The sequence below is a fragment of the Glycine soja genome, chromosome 9, assembly GCF_004193775.1.
Source record: "Glycine soja cultivar W05 chromosome 9, ASM419377v2, whole genome shotgun sequence".
Taxonomy (NCBI): Eukaryota; Viridiplantae; Streptophyta; class Magnoliopsida; order Fabales; family Fabaceae; genus Glycine; species Glycine soja.
This window is the reverse complement of record NC_041010.1, coordinates 26,907,730-26,921,100: the sequence shown is the minus strand read 5'-3', so window position 1 is coordinate 26,921,100 and position 13,371 is coordinate 26,907,730. Positions and strand designations below refer to the sequence as shown.

Here is a 13,371-nt window from a genome sequence, read left to right as displayed (position 1 = left end):
TCACCTTTGATTTACCATGAAGCTTTGCATCTACAATTGAATCTTACTTTTGTAGTAGTGATGATTTTGCAAATTATAGTGGGTAAAGGTAAAACTTTGATTTGGTGTCCCTAAATTTGCAGTAAAATAAGGTTAAGATTCACTATTCACATAAGCTTTAGTCTTGGTCTCCCAATATTCTAATTATTTACAATGCCTTATATAAAGAAAGTAAAGATCGGTGCTCATTGTGTAAATTCACTTCCTCTTATTACAATTAGAGCTACTATACAAAATGAGAATATCATTAGACACATACATAATTTAAGTATCCCTGTTTTTTGGAAATTATAATTAGTTGGCAAAAAAGAAAGAACAATACATCTACATAGCATTTGCAACAATACTACCATATCGAGAGAAGGTGTTGTGGTTTTTGTCGAGTTTTTTTAGATGAGGCCAATATAAACCTTGTATTATTATTCAAAGCAATCAATTTAAACTAATTTCCAAGGTGTGTTCATAAATAGTCTCATAATAATCTCCAGGTATTGTTGCATTATATATATATATATATATATATATATATATATATATAATATTGATCTGCAGTTTTGAAAATTTTACAATTAATTAAATACAGAAATATTTCTACAGACACAATTAATTACAAAGGAACTTCTTCTCTATGTGTGAAAGTTGAAGAAAAAGGGTGCCACTATCCTTTATTTTGTTTATTTTGTCACAATGAAAATTTACAGCTTTATAAACATAAAAATATTTCTACAGACCAAGAGCAACTTCAAAAGAACTTCTCTATTGTACATTTCTCACTTTCATAGGAGCCAGCTATGTTCTCCTTTGCATTTCAATCTACAAAAATTGAAGAAAAATGCTCCACACTCGTATTTGCAATAGATCTTTATCTTCCCAAATGCATAATACTCTTCATAGCCATCATCATCTCATACCTCAAGATTTCCTGCTTGGATAGAGTCACTTGGAGGATCAATTGTAATCCAAAGCAATGCAATGGTAATGGAGAGAATTCCTGACCACACATAAATAATTGTGGGGACCCTTCCTCTCTTACCCATCAAGCCTTTAGCAAAAGGGTACATATGTGACAGCACCCAGAAGCTAAAGAACATACCTCCCAAGAGCTTATTCCACTCTGGTATCACACTATAAACAGTCCTTAAGATCCCCATGACTAAGGCAATAAGGTTAACGATGAGAATAGTTAGTGGCATGATGAAGAGACTAGTCCACTTCACAATGTAAAGATCAGCGAACTCATCGAGTTCGTCATCTCCTGCTGACTTAGATGTTAAGGTAAATGAAATCTCTATGCCAGCTATGACCTTTAGCAAACCTTGTACAACAGCAACAAGGTGAGCACTAGTGCCACCAATGACCCAAAATTGTTCGTTTCGCCACCATTCCTCAAGGGCAATGCCTGACCACTTCACTTCAAGGAGGGATAGAAGAGTGAGGCAGATTGTGATGAGCAGAAGATAGATTAGGAAAGCTGGATTCAAGCCATTGACTATGAACTGTCCAGAGAAAAGGGAGAGTGCAGGGATGAAGCAATATACGACCAAGAACACTGAGGTGAAAGGGTAGATTCCAACGTTGAGGTATGAAATTCTCTGCAAGAATTTGAGGCGTCGAGTCGCGAAAAAGGCATTGTTTCTTGAGAAGAAAATTTCCACAGAACCTGTGGCCCATCTCAGCACTTGGTGTAGGCGATCAGTGAGGTTTATAGGTGCCGTGCCTCGGAAGGCATCTCTCTTTGTGATGCAATAAATTGATCTCCAGCCACGGTTGTGCATCCTATAACCAGTCACAACATCCTCTGTCACTGACCCGTAAATCCAACCTACCCTATCTCCCCATTCTGTCTGGTCCTCATACCTGCATTATTGACACATCCAAAATGGTTCCTACATCAGCCATTGCACAAGTTTTTCTTTTCTATACATATCCGAAAGGAGAGTAACTATCCTTCTAAGTGACATAATGAGTTGACATAGTTTTTATTTGTTAAGACTAAGATGGATAAGAAGTCCTGTCACATGATTCTATTACCCTTGAATGCTAGATAGCCAAAAAGAGTGTTTGATGGAAGGAAAATGTTAGTGCCAAAAAACAAATGATCTTTGCTACAAAGTATGACTTAATGAGTTGACATAGTTATTAAGACTGAGTTGCATGAGTAGTCCTGTCAAACTCTATTCAACAACTCTTAAATGCTAGATGGCCAAAAAGAGTGTTTGATGAAAGGAAAATGCTAGTTTGTCAAAACAACAAATAATCTTTGCTACAAAGTATGACTTAATGAGTTGACGTAGTTGTTAAGACTGGATTGCATGAGTAGTCCTATCAAACTATTCTATTCAGCAACTCTTAAATGATAGATGGCCAAGAAAGAATGTTTGGTGAATGGAAAATGCTAGATTTCCAAAAAGCAAATAATTTGTGCTGCAAATCAAGTCAGGGATGGATGAGTAGTCCTGCCACATTATTCTATTCAACAACTCTTAAATGCTTGATGGCCAAAAAGAGTGTTGGATGAAAGGAAAATGCTAGATTGTCAAAACTACAAATAATCTTTGCTACAAATTGTGACATAGTTAGATGACATAGTCATCAAGTCTGGAATGGATGAGTCCCGAGTAGTCCTTTCACTTTATTTTATCCAACAACAACTCTTGAGTCTAGCTGAATTTATCAAAATCATCATTAATATTTTTGGTTAACACTTCTAAAATGGAGAGGTAAAAGCCAAGCAAATTACCAGCATGAGATGACAGCAATTGCCTCAGCAACAGTGGGAGCATCTAATGGTGGACGCGGCGCTATAAGTGCTCCAGGTGGTCTTCCATTCTTCACAGATTTGTGATCAGCAAGAGGCCTTCCATTGTATTCAGCCACTGTTATGGATTCTATGAACATAGTTGAGCTTCCAAACTTCTGTGGATAACCCATTTCTGAATCAGATGTTAAGGGTTGTGTATCATCATCAAAGCTTTGTCTTGCATGTGGTGCATTACGGTTCACTTTGGTTTTTGTTCTTCCAAACACGCCTGTGTGCTCAATGAATCTAGGCGGTTCAAATCCATAGAGTGCATACCTCCTAAACATGCAACCTGTCCCCACATACATTGGACCTTGGAGACCATCCAATGCTCTCATATTTCCTAATGAATTACGCATAGTTAAATACAAGTATATCCTAACATAGAAAAGGAAATCATAGCAATGTAACAAACCACTATCCTATGAAGCACAAACACCTCTCTTGTTCGTCATGTTGGACACGTTTCTGATACTGATATAACCTTACACTTGTCCAACACTTCTTATTAGGTGTCTAATTAAAAATTATTTTTGTTGACTTGAATACTCAAGTTGTCTTCTTTATACAATTGGTGCACTTTAAATATTTTGTTATGTTATTTATATTTCATTTCATTAGTCTCTATGTATGTGGTGTCCCTGTCTTAGATTTTAGACATTAATCATGTCAAAGTGTTCGTGTCCATGTCGTGTTCAATGTCTATATCAAAGTCCGTGCTTCATAGCCACTATTTACCAATAATCTAATTTTTGTTTGTCTTTAAGTGAAATGGCTGGCTAGATATATGTCACAACTTGAATTTTGTTTTTACCATCAAAGAAGACTGTGTTGTGATTTGCATATCGATCAGAAGGATCAATCCCTTCAAACCTTTGTGGAAACTGTATGTAACATACTCGATCACCACCACGGTCCATCATGAAGCACATTCCCTCCCTCAAAGCAAGGGAGTTGAAGAAGTAGTGGTCACAATCCAAATTGAGTATAAAGGGTCCATTAGACAATATAGCTGAGGCTCGAACCATAGCATTCATGGCTCCTGCTTTCTTGTTATGATCATACCCTGGCCTCTTCTCTCTAGAGACATATGCAAACATTGGAACCCTGATGTCTACACCTGTGAAATCTAGAGTTTTCTCATCTGCATGCCCCAATACTGGGTCATGATCTGGGACCTTACTCATTATCTGTAAGTAATAAACATGGGCATTTAGTATTCTAATTTCTATATAACCAACTCCATGTAATCAAGTTAATCTGAATACAAAGTACACCATAGAAAGGAAAAGGGTTTAAATACATTTTTACTTCTTATATTTTTTTTCTCAAATTTTGTTTTGGTTCCTTTAATTTAAAAATTTAGTATTGAGTCCATGTAGCTTCTTTTGATTAAGGAACTGATCCCTGCCACGATACCATCAAGCTTACATTTTGGATTTTGTTCCATGTCTAGGACCACAAAAACTAAAAAAACTCAATCAAACTTTTGAAGTATAGAGATCAATATTAAAATTTTTAAAAAAAATTGTATGTTTCCGGTCTCTACAACCTTTTAATTCTTTTAAAAAAAAAAAGTTGTTGTTTGGGTGAATTTGGCTATCCTCCTGTCAAGTGTCATGAACTACTCTCTCAAGATATTAAAATTCAATTAAAATATAATATCTCCAAAAAAAATGTTATTTTGTACGCATGAATTTGAAAATCAAACTTTTGATTACATTTAATAATGACATTATGTGCATTTAAACATATTATGTTAACAATCATTTTCAAAAGATATGAAGTGACAGTGACATATTTAGATACATGTCAGGTTAACATAGGATTATGTTTAAAACTAAAAAAAAAAAAATATAAGACTAAAGTAAAAATTCACCATATTTACATGTACTAACAAACAAACATATCAAACCAAAAGTAAAGATCAGGGAATAAGATGTCATCTTTTTTTTTTTAACTATGGCATTGGTACGAAGTTGTCTGGTGTACATAAGATGGGTATTTTTTTTCTAATACGATTTATTTCATACCCAAAGGTCAATCAGGATTTGAACTCTGAATCACTTGATTAAGGAATACAAGTCGCTACCACTTGTGTCAACCATTCTTGGTGGATTAAAGATGTCTTTAAACTGAGAAAGTAGAGATAATACCTGCAAGATTCCAGCATGGTCACCCTTAGAGTGATCAGCTGTAGGGCCATACCAAGTCCCTGGCCAGTGTGTGCCATCAGCCATCCATGTAGCATTAGGGACATCACTTGTATAATCTTGTGGTAGAGTTCCACCATTTTTCTCCTTAGCTAACTGCTTTGCTTTCTTCTCCTCCTTAGAGTTGTGCATTTTGCTTCTTTCACGTATTACCTCAGGTAGTCCATTGATTCTGACCTTAAATTCATCATACTCTCTCTTCATCCATCTTCGGTCCTTCACAAAATCCGGCCTTTTCTTGTTCTTCGTGGGGTCTTTCTTCAAGTTGAAGTAAGCATCGGGATTCCTTGGCTCAATGTTGTGTTTTCTACAAAAGGGTACCCAAACCTGTGTGTGCACATCAAGAACTTAGTTGATGTTCTGTCATAATCAATCTAAAATGAGTAAATCTTGTTTCATTTTCGATGTAGCATCCATTAGCATAGGAAATTCAATAATGTAAAACATAGTATCATCCTTGCCACAAAAGAAATTTAAATTCAAAAACTTAGTATCATCCGTTAGCAGTTTCAGTGGCCTTAGTTTATAAATTTGTTTTTCTTTTTCTGTATTTAGCTCCTTCAAAATGGCTGCAATGTAAAGTAAGAAAGTAAGCTCGCATCCACCCTTATAATTAAATAGTTTACTAGGTAACTTATTTCAAATCAGCATTATTCTTTTCATAATTTACTAGGTAATTAGAGCATCTTTAGTGAAAGAATTCATTTTGGGTTCTTGAATCATTTTTTGCTTTAGTGGTAAAATCTAATTTAAATTCTTGGATTTTACTTGCACAGAAAAAAAAATTTAAAAGTGATGAATTCTTGGTAATTCTTCCCCTAGAACCCAACCTCCAACCGGGAAAACTCTTAAGTAAGAATAGTGGTAGATCTAATGAACAAGGAGGTTTTTAGCTCAAGAACCTAGGATGCTCTTTAGAGAAGCCAAACTCTGTTGCATTTTTTTTACATAAGTTCCTTTTTTAAGATTATAAACAGACCTCAGCAAATTTGACAGCTTCAGCCATGGCTTCAAATGTAAGTATGGCACCACCATCATCTGAAATATAGCATGAGATTTTTTCAATAGGGTACTCCACACCAAGAATGGAAAGAATGGTGTTGGCAGTAACAAGAGGTGGCTCCTTTTCAGCATCAGCAGTGGACACAAAAACATCAATGCCAGGCAAGTCTGAGCGACCAGTTGGGTTGGAAGCAGATGGTTGATCAAACTTGTCATGCAATGCAGTAAGGTCTACAGTTCTGTTTATTGGATTCAGTTTTGGGAGGATGTCAAGGAGCCAAGAGAAAGCAAACCAAATCTCACACACAATTGATATTCCCCACAACCACAATGCATCATAGTTCGGATTCCGAATTCGCCAAGTTAAAAAGAAAGCTAGAACTATTATACGGACAACCACCAACAACCTGTTCACAGAAAATTTAATTCACAAAAAATGTTGCAGAAATTTGTTATAAAATGCAAATACTAATCAATCTTGCAATTGATGTCTTAAAACTATGCATTTATCTGTGGTAACTAAAATGCACCATGAGATTATTTAGAATGCTTCTCAACACTCAATGTTCATAATATAAATGAAAAATCAAAGAGAGGTCACTTTAAACAGGTTTAAGTAGTTTTCTTAATGTGTAGATGTATGATTCCTTAATAGTTGTAACTATTCACTGTGCCACTAAGTTGATGTAGTCAGGTGGAACAGAATAGTCTGCAGCAAGGTCAAAAGTACTAGTTATTCACCCAAGATTGAATAAAGAGAGAGAATAAAGAACAGCAATATCATGATGAAATCTGACATAAAAAAACAAAATGTTGTATTTTAAATTGGGATTGAATGTCATAAAAGGGTGTTTTACAAAAGCAGCCATATCCACAAGCCCCTATAAGTTTATAATTATACAAAAAAAGAAATTGTAGCTGTTTGGAGCAAAAGAAAACATAACATGTCCATAGGTCTCAATTTTTTTTCTTTTTATGCACAAAATTGGTAGAATGGCATATTGATGTTACCGGGTAAAGCTAAGGTCCATCTAGAGGATTACTGTACCATAAGCAAATTTAACTGATCACAACTACTCACCTTTTCCCTGAATGTAAGGGGATCTCGATGTGCATAGGCATCAAATATTATAACAACACAATATTGTTTAACCAAGAGACATAATAAGGTTAAATTATTAGATGATTTAGGACCATTATATCATTCATAATCTTAATCAATAATCATGAGATATATGAATAATTAAAGATATATTCACTAAATTAAATATAAACTCATTAATTATCTAACAAGAATTAATAAAATTTAAAATATTAAATTATTTACGATTATTGATCAAAACTATAAATAATATGATGATCTTGGACCACGTGATAATTTATCCAAATTTATCCACAATAAGACATCATCAATTTACCTCTATGAATAGGGAAATTTGGTGCATAATGCATACCTGTAAGGGCTAAGTATAGCCCCAGAAATTGGAATTTTCCTAGTTAGTGGTTTCCAAGGTTTGTCCATGAAATCCGACATGCTGACTCCTTCGTCCCCGAAGGAATTCGAATCGTCCTGCCAAAACGCATTCCCAATCCCATATGTGCCTTTGGTCTCAAACAACCACCGGTTATGATCAAAATCTTGAGTTTGGCTCCTCAACAACATGGACTTGTTATTCACTGAGCTCAAAACAGAAGACATTCTTCTTTCCATTTTAGGCTCACCGCCACCCCCACCCCCACGTTGTTGAGATTCTGTGGCAAACCTTGTTGTTGTGCCACCTACATTGTCTTGCTTGGAATCAGAGGTTCCTGGTTGGTTATCTGGGGTGAGAGGCATCATCACAGTGTAATTGGAGTGGTCATTTTGTTGACCTGAAAAAATCACAAGACATGTCAATTTCATCCTCTCTTGTAAGGTTCACAACACAACCACTTGTATTGTAAATTTCACTGCTTGGGAAGGCTTACTTACCACCCGAAGAATACAACGATTTATGTGGAGAATTTGATGAACGTGTTGTCATCTCTACCAATGATTGTTGCTTTCCTTCACATTTATGTTTTCAAATCACCTGTTGGAAATGAAAACGAAAATGGAAACATTTTATGCAATGTACTTATCTTTGGTTTTGTTGTGTTGTTATTATTAATGTTGTTGATGGGGGCAATTTATGCGAGCCTTAATTTCTTCCATGCAGCCATTAAGGTTGTTAGATTGGTTGAGAAAACCAAAAGCATGCACATTGTTTTTTAGAAGAAGGAAAATACAATGGTTCGAAAATGGGTTCTATGAGATCTTTGCAATTTGAAATTCTACCTCCGCGGATGTCATAACCCCCCCTTAATTTGTGCTCAGCCTCTCTCACTAGTTAGGTTGTTGTGCACCGATACATCATTTTAGGAAAATTTTGCACTATATGACTTACAACTACGTTCACAAAAATTATCTCTTTTTTTAAGAGGTAAATATGCGTCACTAAATAAACAAGATGGAGCTGCTAATAATAAGATATACTATTATATAACTGATCTAAAAAATGCTAGTGAGTAGAAAACTAGAAATTCTTCAGGTGATTTTTTTATCATTATTCTTTAGCTGATTTTAAGTGGTTTAAATAGCATATTTTATCCATTATTTATGTGCCATCATGTAAAAGTGACTTTATACTTAAAACAAAAAAACTCTTATAACACTTATTTTTGTTATTTTTATAAAACAATGTAAAAAATTAAAAATTACATCCTAAATTATTTATGATTATTATGTTATTATTTAAATTTTAAATTTTATTAAATATTCATAATATTTACAATATTATTAATGTTGATAATCAAATATTATTGTTTGGTCACAAAAGTGGTCGCTGTTTAGCCCAAATAACTTTTTTGTTATTGGTGACTAAATCGTCACAATTTGTGATCAACAATTTTTGGTTGCTAATTTTGGTGGTTGATTTGCATTTTTGTAGTAGTGTGTACTATATTTGTTTTTTGTAAGCTTACTCTTATATATTGTTGTATGTGTAGTTTGTTCCTATGATGATCTTGCATTTGATGTACATGAAGAGAGAAAGGCTAGGAGGTGGTTCGTGTCTTCGGAGATTTCGTGGATATGCATACTGGCATATTATGATGTGTTTTTGTCTGTTGTTTCTTTCTTAGCATCTTGTAGTCTTAACCGACTCATAGTTTAGGAGGTTTATCTTTATAGAGTTGTATATGTTTATGTGCATGTTTTGAGGAATTATGAGTTATTTTAATGTTGTATAAGTTTATATCATGATGAAGTGCCATAAGGCACATAGTTATTCAATTGTACAATTATATCATGTGATGTTTTATTTTGATATCTTGTATTTTAGCTTTTGGTCTTTAAAACACGAAAAGCTTAGAAACTTTTTTCATAATTAAATTAACCAAAGAGTTTTATATAAAATAAAGTATTTTGCTTTATTAGTTTCAAGTGGTGAGTCATTACATTTAATTTGTTCTAATTACCTTGATTACTATATTTATATAGTATTATGAATTAAAAATAAATATAAAAAATCTTAATTTTTTGTTCAGTTGCATAAGAACTTCTCACTCAGTTTTTTACTTTCACTACTATAAAGATAAAGATATATATAGCGGGACCATTATTTCTTGTATACTAAATTATAATAATAATTTTTCTTAAAAATAATGTTTGTTTGTAACTTGTTAATTTTTTTAGTAGGAACCATAACTTCTCCACTCTCATGGTTGGTCTTGGACCTAGTTTAGGGGTGTGACAGCTCAAGGCCCATGATTAGGAGGGGCCTAATTTGTTTTTTCAAAAAAAATGTATAGTTGTGTTGTAAATTTTTATATATATTATTTTATTTCTATAAATAAAATGAAATAACTATTTCTTTTCACATTTTATTTTAAATACCTAAATAAAATGTGGCATGTATTACATTCAAAAATTTAGTTAAAAGAATTTCTTGTTCATTATAACATATCAACATATAGTAGATATATGATAATATGTAGAATTAAAGATTTTTTTATATCATGAACAAGATAAAAAATACAAACTAAAACTCAAATTATAAAGGAATATACTTCTACAAAATAAAACTCAAACTATAATGGAATATACTCAAATTATAATATGTAGGGTTGGCCTAGTGATTGGAGTAAATGCATGCTGATTTAGGTTTGATCCTTATTGTCACCATTGTAAAAATAATAATTCTAAACTATAATTTAAAAACAAATTTATAGATCAATTCAAATTAGTCATCATAAATCTAAAATATAATTTATATTTTAAAATACTTATTTATTATAAACTATAACTATAATTAATAAAAGTAAATAGGTTTAATTACTTATTTGATCCTCATAGTGACCGAAACTTTTAATTTTAGTCTGTGTACTAAAAATCATGCCCTTTTATAAAGCTACACATTACTTTTAATTCTTTTTACTCCTTACCATAAGGACTAAATGAAATTAAAATAATATATATAAGAATTAAAATGAATTAAAAATTATATGTGTAAGAACTAAAATATGATATTCTGAAGTATAAAGACTAAGACTAAAATAAAAGGATTTTATAATAGACTAGATAATTAATTAAACCAAATAAATATGTTAAAATAATAGTCAAAAATAAAATTTAGTATATTTAAATAAATAATAAAACTACATTTAAGATTTAATCTGAACCGATAATGAAAAATGCAAAATGCAATACATTTTTATTTCATTTTATTAAAATTATCTTATTGTTTTTATGTAACAAAATATATTATTTGTAACTAAAAGTTTTGGTAATAGTAAAATTATGTCTATTTTTCATGGAAAATATGTTCATATTTTAAAATGTTTATATATCAAAGGGTCTTATTTATTATTTGGTCTATGACCCATAAAATGTGACGATTGATCCTGTTCACTTCTGCCTTCTTCTTTAATTTATTATATTTATCAATTTTATTTAAATTTAAAAATACCCGTATCAGCGCATGAAAAACTTGATAGTTAATAAAATGTTGTGCATTTACAAATTAGAACCACTAGAATATAAGATAAAACTATTTTGTGGAACTAAAGTCGAACATTAAATTTTTTATATGGGATTAAATTAATCATATTTTATTCTATAATATAAAAATAAAAATACCAATATTAATATCGTAACAATATTCTACGTAATTAAAAATATAAATATTATAGATCTATAATATTTTTTGGTACTAAATAAACAAAAAAATTATAATAAATTTTTAACATATATTACAAAAATAAATAAGAATAAGAATACAACGTCAGAAATACAATATGAAATTTTGAACAGTAAGACCCATTAATGATTGATCTAGGCTTAAGTGTAACCTTGATAATTGATCAATGTCCAATAAGTCCTATATGTGTTATTGATGACTGACCACAAGTCAATAAAGCTTAGGTGTAATAATAATGATTGATCAAGGTCTAATGAGGCTTAAGTGTAATACTGATGATTGACTATGGTCCAATAAGGCATAAATGTAACATTAATAATTGACCAAGTCTCATTAAGGCTTAAGTATAACACTGATGATTGACAAAGTCTCATTAAGACCCAAGTGTAACATTGATGATTGATTATAATTCATAAGGCTTAAGTGTAGCATTGATTAATGCCTAAGGTTCAATAAGGCCTAGGTATAGTACTAATGATTGACTAAGGTATAATAAGATTCACTGTAATAGTAATGATTGACAAAGGTCCAATAAGGCTCGAGTTTAAAACTAATGATTGTCCTAGGCCTAATAAAGTCCAACTGTAATAATAACGATTGACTAAGATCAAATAAGACTTAGTGTAACACTAATGATTGACCAAAATCCAATAAGGCATAGGTATAGTATTGATGATTGACCAAGGCCCAATAAGGTCCAACACTACTACGAAAAACACTTTTTACGTCAGTTAATTTGCGCATTCTATGTCAGTTATTAATTGTCGTCGTAGTCAACGTCTTAGAAAGTATGCACTTTTTACGATGGTTCCATAAAGAACCAATTAGAAAAATATATCATTCTAAAAATTGTCTTAGAAGAAAACCTTTCTAAGACAGTTCTTAGTAAAAACACCGTTTTAGAAGAGTATACCTTCTAAGACGGTTTTCAAGACAACCGTCTTAGAATGTATTTTTTTTAAAAAAAAATGTATTGAAAATTCAAAGATAATTTTTTGAGAAAATCGTCTTAGAATATAAACATTCTATCAGAGAATCGTCTTAGAATGTATTTTTTTAAAATAAAAATATTTTGAAGATTCTAAGACAATTTTTTGGACATTCTAAGACGGTTTTTCAGAGAACTGTCTTAGAATGTATTTTTAAAAAAAAAAATCATATACATTAACGTCCTAGCTAAAAAAAATTATGAATGCAGAAGGGTGAGTGAAATAGAAACCAATTGAATTGATTTGATGTTTAGTCTAAGACAGTTCTTCTTGTTGCAATTTTCCTCTTCAACTGTTGTTTAACCCGGACTGCCTTATGCAGTAAATCATCCAATTCGACATACTCATGTAATTCAACAACATCTCTAATGTCAGGATTTAGGCCACTCAGAAAATGAGTCATTGTGTTCTCAATTTCCTCTTCAATGTTGGCCCTCACTAGTGTCATCTCCATCTCCTTGTAGTACTCCTCCACAGTCAAAATTCCCCGGGACAGCCTCTAGACTTTCTGCCGCATGGTTCTGCTGTAGCTAGTTGAGACCTACCTCTTCCGCATAGCCCTTCTCATCTCAGTCCATGTATCTATCTCCCGCCCTTCCTCTCTCATAATCTCTCTTTGATTTTTATTCCACCAAACAAGGGCATTGTATGAGAATTTAGCTATTACTAACTTCACCTTCTGTTTTTCAGTATAATTGTTGCATGAGAATACATGTTCAATCTTCATATCCCAGTCAAGGTAGGCATCTGGATCACTCCTGCCCTTGAAATAAGGTATATTGAGTTTTACCCCCTCAATTTTGTTCTGCCCCTCAATTCGGTTCGGTCCATCATTGACCATTCTGTTCCCACCATAAGGTCTCCTAGTATTCTAATTCATTTGGTGCTCTAGTCCTTCTATTCGTCCGTAGAGCTCTTCATTGTTACGGTTAAGCAAATGTTGCATCTGCGTATTCATCACGTCCAGTAACAAACGCTAAGATCTGTCCAATTGATGATATTCACCACCACTATCATCAGCTCCTACCATAATTAAGGAGCAGAAAACTCTGCAGTAATGTAAGCAAAGGTTACAGGACCTCACCACACTCTACTCACGTGTTTCTCTC

At 32.6% G+C, this 13,371-nt stretch overlaps 1 protein-coding gene across 1 annotated transcript; it reads right to left on the bottom strand.

Annotated features, from left to right (window-relative positions):
* Positions 1-703: 703 nt before the first annotated feature.
* Positions 704-13,103, bottom strand: LOC114368290 (cellulose synthase-like protein D1). Its single transcript, XM_028325606.1, is given in 8 exon segments — positions 704-1,896; positions 2,780-3,182; positions 3,654-4,029; positions 4,996-5,379; positions 6,032-6,461; positions 7,509-7,933; positions 7,935-8,004; positions 12,808-13,103. Coding segments are annotated over 8 exon segments (3,336 nt in total). The 3' UTR covers positions 704-944.
* Positions 13,104-13,371: the final 268 nt, after the last annotated feature.